This window comes from Pelobates fuscus, chromosome 7, assembly GCF_036172605.1.
Source record: "Pelobates fuscus isolate aPelFus1 chromosome 7, aPelFus1.pri, whole genome shotgun sequence".
Lineage (NCBI taxonomy): Eukaryota > Metazoa > Chordata > Amphibia > Anura > Pelobatidae > Pelobates > Pelobates fuscus.
The window spans coordinates 118,909,698-118,926,362 of NC_086323.1; the positions used below are offsets into that span (position 1 = coordinate 118,909,698).

General features: G+C 36.8%; 2 protein-coding genes across 2 annotated transcripts in view; both read right to left on the bottom strand.

Annotated features, from left to right (window-relative positions):
* Nucleotides 1–1,744: 1,744 nt before the first annotated feature.
* On the bottom strand, nucleotides 1,745–7,611 carry SSTR3 (somatostatin receptor 3). Its single transcript, XM_063426511.1, has 2 exons — nucleotides 7,451–7,611; nucleotides 1,745–4,172 (listed from the first exon to the last, which is right to left on the bottom strand). Exon 2 carries the CDS (start codon nucleotides 3,563–3,565, stop codon nucleotides 2,357–2,359), a length of 1,209 nt encoding a protein of 402 aa, XP_063282581.1. The 5' UTR covers nucleotides 3,566–4,172; nucleotides 7,451–7,611; the 3' UTR covers nucleotides 1,745–2,356.
* An 857-nt stretch (nucleotides 7,612–8,468) lies between these two features.
* LOC134568159 (ras-related C3 botulinum toxin substrate 2) overlaps nucleotides 8,469–16,665 on the bottom strand; it is a 37,998-nt gene continuing 29,801 nt past the window's right edge. The window contains exon 7 of the mRNA XM_063426512.1: nucleotides 8,469–8,728. The gene's annotated coding sequence lies outside the window, so the exon portion shown is untranslated. The remainder of the gene's footprint in view (nucleotides 8,729–16,665) is intronic.

The window sequence follows — 16,665 nt, forward strand, 5'->3', positions numbered from 1 at the left end:
TGAAAATAACATAGGACTTGTGTTAACTTTTTATAATACTCCATTTTCTTTTATAAAAAAAATAAGATCAAAATCTAGTTTAGGTCTAGGCACAGCCAAGGCACACATTCATTGGAGGAGAAGTAATTTATACATTGTTTGTGTTCTTTCTTCTCTCTCTATTATGTTTGTACGCTGACTGTCGGATACAAAGGCCATTAGAAGAATGTAACAATGATTGACAGGGAACTAAGATGGAGGTGTTCCCAGATAGCGAAGTGTAGATTTCAACATTCAATTTGAATTTTCAGATATATATGTTAACTATATGGGGGATTAGTAAACATAATATTAAAAATAATAAAAAGTGGCAGTTTCCCTTTAAATAAAAGGTTGCCATTCCAAAATGTATCCAATGTATAAACGCACATAGCATGATGTAGATCAGGGGTTCCCAACCCAGTCCTTAAGTACCCCCTACCCGTCCAATATTTAGGGATAACTCTGTTGTGTCTAAAGTGTCTTTTTTATTTTTATTTTTTTTTAAAAACACCTTAGACACAATTGGGTAATCCCTGAATCCTGAACTGTTAGGGGGTACTTGAGGACTTGATTGGGAACCACTGATGTAGATGATCAAAACCTGGACCCATAAGCAGTGAAGAAAATGAATATAGTCTAATGACTGCTCTTTCATCTTAATTTCTATATTTGAACAGGTTTCAAAATGACAGAAAGTGTATTAAACCCACAATGGCCCCACAATGATGCGAACCATCTTAATAGAGTGATTATATATATATATATATCTGTTAGACAAGGGAAATTAGCTAATTTTAAACTACTAGGGGCACCTTACGGTGCAAATACTGTTTCTTGTAGATGTTTTCCATGTTGAAAATAGCCTCATACTGCTAAACAAATTAAAGTCTGTGTTCTAGAGCATAATGATTAGTGTCTTTCAAAGCAGTATTCCAGTTCTGGAGCATAGATATAGAAGACTTTTTGGGGGTAGTAATCCAGGAGGCCGACTCATTTTTTTGACCCTAGACAGTAATATTTTGTAGGTGTTTCCATTATTTTTTTTTTTACCCACCACAGGTGGAGGGAACACATCATTATATCACAATGCATAATATAAAACAAATCCCACAGAAGGTGCTCAGCACCACCAAAGAAAGCCTGCTTGTCTTCTTAACATTCCGGTGTATTTGGTCTTGATAAGAATGCAGAATATGGTGGTTTGACAATCATGATGCTTCTCTAGCATCTAAAATTAGTTAATTCTTTATTTTTTAATAATCTGAATTTGGCATGTTTACTGCTGGCATAAGTTCTGCAATGTAGGCAGTTCCTTAGAAATAGAAATACAAAAACAAACAACAACAAAAAAACAACGGCGTTGTAGAAGTGTAATTCTTCCGTATTTGTTATATTAAATAGTATATGTATTTTAGTCACTCAAAAATGTTTGTTAAATTACTTTCTTTGCAAAAAAGAAAAAATAATAATGGTTAGGAATTATTGCTTAGTATAAATTTAATTGGTCTCAATTCTTTATTTGGATTGTAAGTCTCTTCCTTTTAAAGCATTTCACACTTTACAGCCAGTGCAATGGAAAAACAGATTCAAGAAGCATTGTATAAAGCATGTTGAGTATTTGAGGCATGAAGCATTTTGTTGAAAATTATGGAAAGAAAAACATTCTCTGGCTCTTAACCTTTTCATAAAAAGTTTGCATTTAGATTTGCAGAAAAAAAAAACAAAACGACTAAATAGTCGAATCCCTATTTTCTGCTGCTTATCTGTTTTTGAACTCCTATAGTAAACAAGCATTTGACTCTCATCATCAGTTCTTTGGGTTAGTTAGTTCCTGATTTGCAGAACCTACAATCATAAATATGTGAATAGTTGTTTATCACGAATTGCCCAAGGACTTTAACAAAGTGCGTCTTTTCATTTCAAAGGTGGGTTGCTTGGTTACGTCAGATGTTCATAACTTGAAATACCATCATTGATACCAGTCTTAGCAACAGGCAATAAGCATTAAATAAGATCACCAGCCTCACTTGATATAGACATAATAACCTATACAGAATAACTGTTCACATTCTGCTCTTCCTTCATCTGATTCATAGATTCCTCAAATATATTTTTAAATGAATTAACTGGAAAGTACGTTAGTTTTTGCTTTATTCCTGATAATCTGTACCAGCTTAAAATACTAGAAAAGTCATAGAATGCCGATAGTCATTTTGTTAGTAATAAAATTAATTTTATATTGTCTGTTCAATTTTTTAAGGATTAATATTTCCCAGAGTCAAAAGTGTTTATTTCCACAAACACTGCAGTTTCTGACATTTACAAGCTTTCTGATTTACAAGTAACTTATGCCCAGCATGTTTTCTTTCTCAGATGCCCCTAACTCTTCCGGAAGAGCTTTTTGCCCAGACGTTCCTACTTCTTGTGCCTGATCCTCTGTCACTACCATTTCTCCATTTTCGTCTCTAGGCTGTATTCTCAAAGTCTTTACTTCCTGAGAAATGCCACTAACCCTGCTGAGTTCACCATGTGCCCCTTCATTACCGGCTCTCAATACTCCATCACCCACCTTCACAGAGGTCCTACAGAGAACACGCCGCAAACCTCTTTGAAAAGGACGAGCAAGAAGAGCATAGATAATAGGGTTTAGGCAGCTGTTTGCATAAGAAAGAGCCACCACAAATGTGTAGAGCCCATATAACTTAGGACTTTCTGGTAGTGGCCACAATAAATTTATGATGTTCAAAGCATAAAAGGGGAACCAGCACAGAAAGAAAGCAGTTACTGTAAGGGCCACCATTTTGGTTACTTTGCGCTCTGGCCCTTGCCTCCGGTTAGGGGCCACTCTGACTCGTTGTCCAGATAATCTCAGTTGGGCCACAATTAGTATATGACAGATGCAGATCACGAGTAATGGACAGAAGAAGCCTAGTGCAGCAGTATATATAATGAAACCAGTTCTCCAGGCATGGGCTGGCTCTGGCCAGGCAATGTGGCAAGTTCCAGAATTCACTGGGACGCCAGAGAAGAAAACCACTGGCAGTACAACCAGGAAAGAGAGGATCCACACTGTTACATTTACACATTTGGCCACTCTAGGTCTTCTCCACTTTGCTGATTGGACTGGTCGAACTACAGCTAGATATCTATCCAAACTTAATACAGTTAGACAAAATATGCTAGTAAATTGATTGACTGCATCCAGAGTCATTACTATACGACATACCGGAGAGCCAAAGGGCCAATAGGACAGAGCATTCTGGGCAGCCAGAAATGGTAGGCCCAACATAAAAAGGTCATCTGCTAGGGCCAAATTTAGGATGTACAGAGCAGTGACTGAGTTCTGTCCAGCAGGACTGCGCCATGCCAAGTAAATAACTAGAGTGTTGCCCCATAACCCTACTGCACATACCACCAGATAGACAAGTGGAATGATGAGTCCTGGGGCAGAAAGGCTTTGGGGAGCTGAAGCATTGGAATACAAGGTTGTGTTGATTTCAGCAAAAGAGCTTGCAAGGAGAGTTGTTGGAGAAGTTGGGGTCATTTCTCAGTGAAAGGTTAAAATGTTACTTATTTGACGCACACTTTCTCTGCTCCTGTAAACGCTTTCTTTGGTTGAAAAACTATTTGGAGGTTTTCTAATTCCATGTTTGGTCTGAATGTCTTTGAAACAAGGCTCATGTTTTCCGCCACTGTTATATATAGCCTTTTACTCTCTTTTGTAGATTTTGTAATATTGAAGTTATTTTTTTTGTTAGACTTACAATGTCCTTGTCAAAAGACAATTCTTTAATTCCTCTCCATGCCCATTTGGTATGGACTTTCTTTGGTTGTGTATGTGTCTATCAACTTATATATTTGATGAAAGTTTTCAACTTGTTGTTATCAAATTGCCTATCAAAAGATCTTATGTAAAATCATAAACAATTTGACGTATTAAGGCTGTCTGTAATGCATTGGCAGTGCACCTGAAGTATTTTCTGTCATTGATGCTGGTCCTTTGTATGAATAAGCAGAATAGTGATTCTCTTCAACACAATGTTAAAAAGCTGCTGTGTTCTCATAGCTTTGGTAACTGAATAAAGTAAGGTTCATTGTGCAGCCGGTATTAAATAGGCTCTATATTCCAGAGAGCGTGTAAAAAATTGTATCTGTTAAAGAAGAGAACAAAATCATATTTATTGAGAAAAAAAGATATGGCAGATACCTTATGATAAATATTTATAACTCCTACATTATTCTGTATTGTTTATTGGGGGCTATACACTGAGGTGGGAATTGTGGAGAATTGACAAAGGGATAACACATTTAAATAACCACTCCACACCCATAAAGCACTTCAACTATGGATTCTCTGAGGAGAATCTCATAACAATGACAGTTTATAAAAGTGTCAATTTGTATTAGAAATTAGCACTTTTATAAATAATTTTTTTTTTCCGTTAGCTACCCTAGGCCAACTAAATTGGCAGGAGCGCTCAACTAGAGCCTTCCCCCTGCATACTTCAGACCATTGTCCAGTTTGCTGCTTGTGTGTGTGTAAACACGCCAACATGCACGCACACAGTAGATGGGCACACACGAGCAGGCACGTGCGTGCATGGAGGCTTTTCAATATGCGAGGCTTCTCAATTAGCAAGTGAATCTTAACATTTGCATTTTTCTTATAATTTCTCCACAATTCCCAGTTTAGAGAATTATCAGTATGTACTTATTTATATAGCGCCATCAGATTACGTAGCGCTGTACAATGGGTAAGAGATTATACACAAATATTTTGGTTAATTTCTTGCACAGAGTGAAAAAGGAATTTGGTATGGTTTACCAGAGCTTAGTCCATCTCCTAACAAATATCCTTTAATTCACCACCTATTTATATTATTAATAAAATTATTGTTTGAATGACACGCTAAAATTAATTTTAAGTCCATTTGACATTTTTGTTTAGTTGTGTAATTTAAGTTGTCTAAATATTGCTTTATGGATTTTTTAGGATTGTGCTGAAGTTTTAGTAAATTCTAACACAGACAATATCCCATTTTTCATAAAGATTCTACTGCTATGGAACAACATTGTCACCCTATGATGCTCTCTAAGTACCAAAACAATTTTAGCTTTATTAAGTGGTTTTGGTGCCTAGACCAATCCACTGCAGTTTCACTTCTCAATTCTCCACCTTTTAGAACTAATATTATTTTGTTTATGCAGCCCTAACCACACCTCCCCTTGGTGTGATTCACACATCCTTTCTACACATTTCCTAAAAAAATAGTCTAATTTTTTTTTTAGCTTCCCTTATTGATCAATTAGAATATCTAATCTATTAGAGCCCGTAACAATCTCCTGTGTGTGATACATGTTCAGATAACAGAGAAGATGATAAAAACACACTGTACTGTAGGATCTGATTGAAAAGTAAATCATTTATTTTCATGGGGGCTGTGTGAGTAATGATTTTCCAATTGGTGTTTTTGTGTGTTTCTGAAGGTGTACTTGTATTTGTGTTTGTAATTCTGGAGGTGTACTTCTATATCTGTCTATGTGTGTGTGTTTTTGTAGACGTAGTTACATTTATTTTTGTGTGGGTGTGTTTCTAACTCTGTGTGTCTGTGTTAGTGAATGCACGTCTGGGCATTGTGTAAAAAAGGCACACTGTCTGCTGCAACAGGGGTAAGGAAAATTGCACAAAATTTGGAGTGAGACATACACTGACTCTCAAGTAAATTCACTGACTCTCAAGTAAATTCACTCCAACATTCACACACCTTTTTACCTTTTTTTAAATTAAAAATCTACACTAAATATTCAATATACTTGACCATTCTACGTGCATGGTTTAATTTTAAAGTTAACCTATATACCCTGCTCTTGGTGGCATTTTAAGTTTCTATGGTGAGTATAACAGTATGGCGCTCTCTGGACATAATGGGTTAAAAAGAATTCGGCTTCCTTTTGTGACAATTTACTTTTGAATGCTTAGTGGACCAAGATTTAACACCTTAAATATGAACGCCTCTTGGGCATTGAAGGCGGCCATCATAATGCCAATAGCAGTTGGAGTGGGTCCTTGTGCATTAAAATGTTAAATAATTAAAATTGAGACTTTTTTGAAAACAAGGTTAGATAAAGAATATGTTTTTTTCCCCTCAGTTAAAAATGCAACCTGTCACCAAACAGGCAATACAGGGAGTGCAATATTAGTCATTTGGCAGTGAAGGAGTTTCTCTTTTTTAGCTTATCTTTTATCAGTCAGCTGAATGTAATGCTGGCCCCTAGTGCCTGTGCCATTGTGTGACCAGGAGTTGATAGTTAGCTTCTTGACTTTCCCTTAACTCCAACAGTACAAGACTTGGCAGAAAGATACTTAGCATATCGGTGTACATGGCATTGACTTAAACTCACTGAAGCAGTCTAAGGTGAACACAACAGAGACACACAGGCAGAGATGCTTTCAGAGAGAGACAGAGAGACACTAATGAGCAGAGAATGCTAAATAAAAGCCTCATGCAGTCATAATCAAGCACTGTTTCTGAAACAAACACAATGCGTATAAAACATGAATAGTGACGCACAGAGTGCAACAGTAGCATGACTGCAAAGAGGCACTGACACACACAAACTCAAACAGGGACCTTTGGAGATATATGATGAGACAATAAAACAGCAACGCACAAACATGCAGTGATTGAAGCTAAGTAAGGCAATATGACAAGCAAATATTAGAGTGCAATTAAGGAACACATAGAAGGTTAAGCACACACAGCCACATCCATGGAATTACATGAAAATGGAAGGTTACATGCAAACATTAACAAAAACCCAGGCAAGGAGTGAAACTCATTAGCGACAGAAGGTGAAATATCCAGTGATAAATGTGAAACAGCAAGAGAAGCGACAACGGTGACTCAGAGATAGGATATACGGACAAATGGACATACTGGCATGATCAAGACATACATTGACAATCTAGAAATAAACCCACTGAGCACCCACAATGGCAGATACACATTTGGTAGAACGTTTACACAGAGACAAAATGCGGCAGATTTATCAAAGTAAAACAGGTGCTAAGTGCTCAACGTTGAGAAACATTCTCTTGGTTTCCATGGTAATTGCTCCATATTTAGCACATTGCCTCAGAATATCACCTGTTTTCACCTTTATAAATCGCTGTCATAATGACAGACAAAATAAACATTTTAACATTCAGTGATTGTTGTGAATGATGATGAACAGAGCATCACAGACAGAAGGTTTGTGACTGCAAACCTCTTTTTTTGTGTGTAGGCAAAACATATAGTGCCTAGTGCAGGTGAGTTTGATAGACATGTGCAAACATCTCAAATAATACATTTCTCCCAGACAAGAGTCACACAGGTACAGTGAGAGTTTTCACTCCATAGGTACATACCTAGTTAATGATACTTACCACTGTGTTAGACGTATGCACATTATCAATCAGTTAATTAGGGATTTCCCTGTTGATTAGATTTGTCCTGCTTGAGTCTGTTTCACAGGTACAGGTTAGTCTCTCAGGTACATGCAGTTTCCTTATTCCTATAACTAACACTACTGTGTTCTCTCTTTTACCTAGTCCCTCTCTCCTTCTGCATCTCTATCTCGCCGTATTAAGGATTTGCTGTCAGTGGCACACAGGTTGCAAACCAATCAGTGACTAGGAAGGTGGGGAGAGGGGGAGTGAGTGGGAGTGAGGGAAAGAGAGATCTATAAATATATATAGAGAGAGGGATGGACAGAGAAAAAAAGAATGGAAAAAATAAAACAGAGCAAAATGCAGAAAGGAAATGCATAGATCGTGTATTGGGAGCCTTTAACACTTTCTTTAATGGTGATATCAACTGTTTCAGTGTTTGCATATCAATATATATGATACATGACCCATAAAGAGCTCCACAAGTAATGAATCATGGAATATTTCGCTTTCCCAAGTGGGACATGGGGATAACACCTGTATTTTAAACAGTTAACCCCTTTAGGAATTCAGAGGCTCTTGGATAAATAATCTTGCATTTTAAGAAAACTAATATCGTAGCAGCCTAAGCTTGCAAAGAGTTAATGGCAGTCATGCTGTATCCCCCCCCTCCACCCCCCACCCCTCCTCACTGCGTCATACCTCATACTCATTCTCCCCCTCTGTCTCATTCATTTTTCCGCATGCATCTATTCTGCCCCATTCATTTCTTTTCTACTGCTAACACTCACATACACACATGCACACACACACGCACATTCTAGAACACGCAGTCCCTGACAATTCTGAAGATGCATTCCATTACATTCAGTCTTCCTAAACTCATACACACCACATTTATTAATAAATACCTTCTGTACGGGCAGTGTTTGAAAACATGGAGAGATTCGCATTAGTGAAATTTCTGTACCACTAAATTGAAGGTGACACAATTATGAAAATTAAATGAGATATATACAGGATTACTGAATATTTATTTATAGGTTGAAACAAATTCCAGGACTACAGACAACAATAGAATAAAAAAAAAAAATAATTATAATGAATGTAAAGCAAACAAACAATATTTCATGAGAAGCAACGTGGGGGGGAAGCAGCTGAAAAAAAAGGTACATCGGACAAAATAATTGGGTAAAGATGGCAGTTTTATGACAAAGAGAAACACATGCTCGTACTCTTCTGCTGTTAACGGTTGAAGAATCCTCTTCTGATATCCTGCATAAGATATGAGAACAACCATTAGTGAGGTGGGTGGTAATCCAGTGTTAGAGTTGAAAAGTTCTGTAAGTTTTGAACTACACCGTTCATACAGATTTATTCACTGAATTAAAAAAATTGTTGGGAAATCAAAATGAAAATTTAAGACTAAAATAGGTTAACTGGAAAAAATCTTTAAATCTGCTATGCTACCAATTCGCCCATTCATTTGGAATTCCTGTTGAGTCTCCAACAATTCTCATTATAGAGAAGAACCCTGGTCATCAACAAGAAAAATGACTGATAATACAGATTTTTTCGTCATGTTTTTTGACGTTTTGAGTTTTATTAGACCTGAAGTAAGGAACAACTCGACTATGCTACTAGAAAAAAAATAAAAACACAGTCTATAAGACTGTTGAAAGCTAGAGATGTGCACTTAGCAGGGATTATAAGTTATATATTTATGTCTCATCCATGCAAACTTATTTTGTAGAAATATAAATTAAAGCAGTTTGCGGATTACCCAATGATTCACAAGCTAGTACCGTATTATCTGACAGTCACTGAACCAAACGATATTAATGCGATCCACATTTTAGCTGCTAATCTCTGAAAGTGGTTCACTTACCACCACGTTCATAATCAGCCTATAATCGGCTATCTACTCTATATGAATCAACATACTGGCCCACTTCAAGGTGATAAAGAGGGTCATTCAAAGCACCTGTGATAGTGTATAGCTATAAGCATGGACACACATTTTCAGTTATACGGATAAGTCAGGTAATTGAAGGTTTTTAATGATAAGAACACTCCTTGCCGGTCTAGTGGTAAGGGTAGAAAAGTTCAGTAAGATTATACCAGACCGTAATTGACAGGAGAATCCGACAGATAAATATCCATGGATAGAGAATAATTTAAGTGAGAAAGAACAGAGTTTGTGGTGATCAGAAAAGTGTCAGTTCTTAGTGTGTTCTTCAGAGCCCGGTCATTTATATTCTTCAGAAATCAAAGTGTATATTTTGGCATAGGATGTAAAGATATGCAGCAAAACAGAAGCCCATATAGGATATAAAGAAAATTGTGAATTGTGAATTGCATGCACTTTAAAGACTATACTATAAGCACCATAACAACTTTAGCATAATGTAGTGGTTTTGGTGTATAGATCATGCCACTGCAGTCTCACGGTCAATTATCTGCTATTTAGGAGTTAAGGAGTTAAATCACTTTGCTTATGTAGTCCTAACTACACTTCCCCTAACTGTGATCTAGATAGTATCCTTATGCATTTCCTGTAAGGAGAGATTCAGTGTTTAAAATTCCTTTATTGCAGGGTTTGTTTAATTTAGAATTTCTTATCTCCTGCTCTATTAATATCCTATCACAGCCTACATAAGCCTTCTATGTGTGATTAAAGTTCAATGGGCTATTTGGATTAGTGCAGAGTTTTATTTATCTATTTATTTGTTTTTATTTATTCATTTATTTATTATTTTGAATGCTGTTTTCTCCGGTGTTCCCGTTTGCTGGGATCCTGTGATTGAACCATTTTTATATGATGTGCCTGTTTTTCACTTCAACTTTGTAAGTGTGTCTTTATATTAAAGTGTCTATTCTGACTGAGATACTCTGTACCATTATTATTTTTATCTTTTTTCCTCTATATTTGCCATGATGTTCCACAAGTCCTGAGATTTCTACCATTTTTATGATACGCCTACAATCAATTTTGGTTTGTGAGTGTGATTATTGCATTTACTTTCCATCTTCTAATGTTTTTCTCTGTTATTATTGTATTGTAGATTTTCTGTTTTCCATAAACAGAAACAACACTGATTTAACTCCCAAAAGGGCAGATAATTGAGCAGGAAGACAGGTGTATGATCTATCCACCCAAACTGCTTCACAAAGCATACATTGTTTTGGTGCTTAGAGTATTCCTTTAATATGGTATATCGAGAAATTCTTAAAATACATATTTGTAGATGAGCTTAATACTTTTAATTAAGAGAAGATAAAGGGCACCTGGATGTTACCACCTTAATCACCTTAAAACTAAGGAATAAGCATGACAAAGTAGGGTGAAAAACAAATCAGAAACATACTTTGTTATGCAGATAAGTCAGATTGGTAGTAAACTAATGCCAATAAAAAAATTTGCTTGTAATCACCTCGAAAACGATTCATAGTTGTGGAGTCTGTACCTGGCAAACTAGTGTTATTGTAAGAAAAATTGCAAGATGTTGAGAGATATTTTATTGGTTTCCATTTGAATTGATCTATTTTTAGCACCCCCCCCCCCCCGAATATCAGCTGGCTTTATCTAGATCTAGCCTTAAAACATTGCTCATTGTAGAATGTCTCCTTGTCTCTTCTTGCTGGCGCTGTGAAGATTTTTCACACAGGGCGCCCAAAGGCCTAAGGCCGGCCCTGTTCCCTTCTTTAGCATTCCAGTCTCCTATGAGGATAGTAACATCTTTTCTTGGTGTTATATCTATCATTTGTTGGATATCTTCATAAACTGGACAATACCAGCCTATTCAGCATCCATGGTTGGAGCATAAACTTGGATCACTGTGATGTTAAATGGCTTGCCTTGAATTCAAATTAAAATAATTCTGTCATTTATTGGGTTGTAGCCAAGCACTGCTTTGCCCACTCGATTATTTACTATGATGGCTACTCCATTTCTTCTGTGGGATTCTTGATGTGAAGATGTGATGGTTGTCTGATGTGAAATGTCCCATTCCAGTCCATTTGAGTTCACTAATTCCCAGGATATCGATGTTTAACCTTGTCATCTCATGTTTGATCACATCCAATTCACCTTGGTTCATAGTTCAAACATTCCAGGTTCGTTTTTTAAATTGTTCTTTGCAGCAGCGGACTTTCCTTTCTCCTCCAAACACATCCGCAGTTGGATGTCCTCTCGGCTTTGGCCTAACCACTTCATTAGATCTGGTGCTACTCGTACTTGCCCTCTGCTCTTCCTCAGTAATGTGGTAGGCACCTTCTGACCTGAGGGGCTCATCTTCCAGTGCCATATTGCAATGTATCTGGTTGTGCTTGTCCATATAGTTATCTTAGCAAAGTTACTGGAGTGGGTTGCTAGTTCCTTCTCCAGTGGATCTATTCAAGAAAATTGGGGAACTAAAAGTTACATTTCATGCCAAAATGGATGTGATAAAAGACAAAAAATGGCAGGGACTTAACAGAAGAATATCAGATAAATAAGAGATGACAGGAATACACTGAAGATCTATACAGGAAGGATCTTAACAGCAGTGATGACCTTAATAGTTGGTCCAATGAGATGAAACCAGAAATCTTGGAGAGCGAAGTGAGATGGGCCCTAGGATGTTGTGCAGATAACAAGGCTGCAAGAGTGGATGAAATCCCAATTGAACTATTCAAAATTCTGCAAGATGATGCTGTGAAATTTCTGCTTGCCTTATGACAACAAATGTGGAAAACTCAACAGTGCCCAAAAGACTGGAAAAGGTCAGCCTACATCCCAATCCCAAAAAAAGGTAATGCCAAAGAGTGCTTCAATTATCGAACAATTGCACTAATTTCACATGCCAGCAAGTTATTGCTTAAGATCCTACAAGCTCGACTCAAAACAATATATGGATTGGTAATTACCAGATGTACAAGCTGGGTTGTGCAGAGGACGAGGCACAAGAGATCAAATTGCCAATGTACAATGGATAATAGAGAAAGCCATAGAGTTCCAGAAAAATATCTACTTCTGCTTAATAGACTATTCTAAAGCCTTTGACTGTGTGGATCACAACAACATGTGGCAAGTTCTTAAAGAGATGGGAGTACCAGATCATCTCATCCGCCTCCTGAGGAATCTGTATGTGGACCAAGAAGCCACCGTCAGAACCGAACATGGGACAACAGAATGGTTCAAGATCGGGAAAGGAGTACGACAAGGTTGTATATTGTCACCTTATTTATTCAACTTATATGCGGAATACATAATGTGTAAGGCTGGACTGGATGAATCCAAAGCTGTAATCAATATTGCAGGAAGAAATATCAACAACCTCAGATATGTGGATTGTACTACTCTGATGGATGAAAGTAAGGAAGAACAAAAACACCTGCTGATAAGTTTAAAAGAAGAGAGTGCAAAAACTGGCTTGCTGCTTAACGTTAAAAAAGACTAAGATCATGGCAAACAGCAATCTTAGTTCTTGGCAAATAGATGAGGAAGAAGTGGAGGAAGTGACAGATTTTATTTTCCTGGAATCCAAGATCTCCTTAGATGGTGACTGTAGTCATGAAATCAAAAGATGTTTGCTTCTGGGAAGGAAAGCTATGGCAAGTTGGACAAGCTGATAAAAACGAAAGTTATTACACTATCAACAAAGGTCCGCATAGTCAGAGCTATAGTATTCTCAGTAGTAACATGCAGATGTGAGAGCTGGACTATAAAGAAGGCTGAGCGTCATAGAATTGATGCCTTTGAACTGTGGTGTTGATGAAAAATGCTTAGAATCCCTTGGATTGCAAGAAGATCCAATAAATCTGTACTACAGGAAATCAAAACAAACTGTTCAATGGAAGCTATGATCATGAGACTGAAGCTCAAATAATTTGGCCATATAATGAGAAGGCAGGATTCTTTAGAGAAGACTCTGATGTTGGAAAAGATTGAAGGCACACGAAGAAGGGGATGACAGAGACGGAGATGGATAGATGAACTCACTAAAGCCGCAAACATGAAGTTGTTGGAGCTCATAGGGGCAGTGGCTGACAGATGTATCTGGCGTGCTATGGTCCATATGGTCACGGAGAGTCGGACACGACTGAATGGCTAAACAACAACATGCCTTAATACAGTTATCACAACAGAAGTATATAACCTCAAACTGGAGGCAGGAAAATGTAAAACACAATGAATTGTTGTCTATGCATGGAATAACCTTCCGGCAAAGGTGGTAGAGATTGATCTAGTTTTAAAAAAATCTTGGGACAAATACAGAGCTGCCTGGGAGTGAATATATTTGCTTAAACAAAGTAAGTAAATAATATAGTAACGCTGTATTTAAACAGGAAATATAAAAGCATGGGCAATGTGACCTAAGTTAAAAGATAATTCTTAAAGGCGGTTATTATTCTTTATCTGATTGACATAGTACATCAGTAGAGGTGGGAAAGCCACGGAGGATACAATTATTCAATTTTTATATAAGAGCTTTCTTTGATAAGGTATGATGGCTCCTGCTTGTTTGCTGTTTGTACACCAATTGCTTTGACTGTTTCCAGCCCCACTTAGGTATTTCTACATGCTGAGAGCAAGAGAGAAATCAGTGGCAAAAGCAGAAAAAAATGACAACACAGTATAAATAAATGCACTTTTTTGAATTATAGTACCAATGCAAACAAATACATAGCTACAAACAGCAATGGACGTCTAGTTGTTAAAGCCTGGAAACAGCACATCAGGAGATGGTGCAGGTAGATTGGAAATATATATTTTTTAAATTGGTGATGCACTCCAAAATGTCTTCCATACTGCATGCCACATAAACTGATATTTAATAGGTGAGAATTTTAAGTGAATTTCAATTTAAGTTCAACGTCGACAAAAATTCTTTTAATTTGGATACTCTGGCCTCATATTGGAAATTCACCTTGAATTCTCACTTTGGTAAATAACCTTGACAGGCTTTATATTGAAGATGTCACAGTACAGAATATCACCACACTAATTAAAAATGTTAAAACATTTTTGTCAAGAAGTGATTTTGTAGTTGATTAATAATGCATTTAAACATTTGGGACATTTTCACACTGGTTGGTAAAGCACATACATGATTAACCAGTAGAGTTGGTTAATACTAGGACCATGGATAAAGCACATGAACATATATTGCATGCTAAGAAATACATTATAAAGCTTTTTACAAAAATATTGCTTTATTGGTCATATAAAGTAATATGACCTCCTGATTATTAGACATTCATATTCTTAAGCAAATTACATGCAAAACCACATGAGTTATTGAATTCTCCTGAGAAAAAATCTGAATACAGTCCATAACATAACTCCATACACAAAAGTTTAATATCTTTTGAATAGGTGGCATAAATGAAGAAAATTTTATACTTTATTTTTCTGTGTGCACAGAAAGGAAATGTCCACTAAACCATGTGACATATGGGGATCTGTATTTCAACACAAACCTCTACAATTGCAAACGATTTTGTATTTATTTGTTTTTTTACATCCTCCATTTTTGTTGTGCAAACGTTTGACAGACAATTTCGTTATGCCCCAACAGCAAATACAGGCATTTCAAGATAAATAATAATGTGGCATGCAATAGTACTGTACATTTTTAAACTAATAAACAGGCTGATACAAGTTGTCAGATAATGTGAAGGCAACGAGAGTAAATGAGACATATTTTATAAATTGAGACATATTTTGTAGGCTGACAGTAACATAGGCAAAGAAAAGAGAATAGTATAACACGCAAAACTATAGTTAGTTCTGTAGCTTAGTTTCTGCTGGGTACTATTTTCAGTGTTGGAGCATAGGAAAATAACATATTTAAAGATAATGGTTAGGCTAGCATGCTGAATGTGTGAATTTTATTAATTTATTTTTCAAATTCAAAATGGCATTGCAACCCAATATTACCCATAGCAATTATGTAATTGAGTAATGACATATATTTATTGAGTTGTAATCATGTTCAGTAGTGTAAAAATGCACACCTGTGCAACTGAAGGACATATTTCAGTTAACTGGTTCAACATGACCAACTTGATTTGGATTGGTTTGCTTTGAACAAACATGAAAACTTACCTACCTATGGAAGTGTATAAAGTACATATTCTAACAAACAATTTCGGAGATGTTGTTTGAAGAATTTTGCACAATCCAATATGGCTGTGAAATCATGCTGCCAATTATCTTCACTTGAGCAAATCAGAATCAAAGCCACAGCATAACCTAGACTAGGTATCAGGAACCTTCGGCACTCCAGATGTTGTGGACTACATCCCCTTAAATGCTCTTACACCCATAATGCTGGCAAAGCATCATGGGAGGTCTAGTCCAAAACATCTGGAGTGCCGAAGGTTGCCTATGCCTGGCATAGACCATTGACCAGTTTGTACATCTCTAGCATAAATAGTTCTGTTGAAGGAGATGTTTAAATATAATGCGTAATTGGATGCCAAAGTCAAGAGGGCTTCCAGATTATGCGGTGTATGACATTTGTGTTGCAAAGTATGTAGTATAACATAGGTCTCTACCATCATACCAACTTTCGTGAGTTTTTGATTAGTTGTTTGTTTTTTATAGGCATTTGGAAAGAGTGTTCGAATAATTATTATATTAACAAAAATAACAATAATTCTAATAACAGTTTAGACAGAAAAACGATAGACGTTTGGACACCTAATTAAAGAGGATCACTTGTAGTTTCAATCCAATAGTTAACATCAGAATTTGCATTATCAGAAAGAAAGAAGGCGCCACCTAGTGCAAAAAAGCAGGTTGCAGGAATGTGACAAAAAAAGAATACAAATGCCTTAGCAAGCAAATGTTTCTGTAAATAATAGATTGAAAGGGTTTAGTGATGTCCCAAACGGTTCGCTGGTGAATAGTTCCCGGCGAACATAGCTTGTTCGCGTTCGGCACGGATGGCGAACATATGCGTTGTTCGGTCCGCCCCCTATTCGTCATCATTGAGTAAACTTTGACCCTGTACGTCACAGTCAGCAGATACATTCCAGCCAATCAGCAACAGACCCTCCCTCCCAGACCCTCCCACCTCCTAGACAGCATACCATTTAGATTAATTCTGAAGCTGCATTTTTTATTTATTATTTTTTTACTATTTTTTTTGTGTTTGTGTTTATTATACATTATCCTCCATAGCCAGTAACCTGTGTTTATTATACATTATCCCCCCATAGCC

Coding starts and splice junctions, on each gene's coding strand:
- SSTR3 (XM_063426511.1), bottom strand. CDS start 3,565: ATGACCCCAACTTCTCCAACAACTCTCCTTGCAAGCTCTTTTGCTGAA.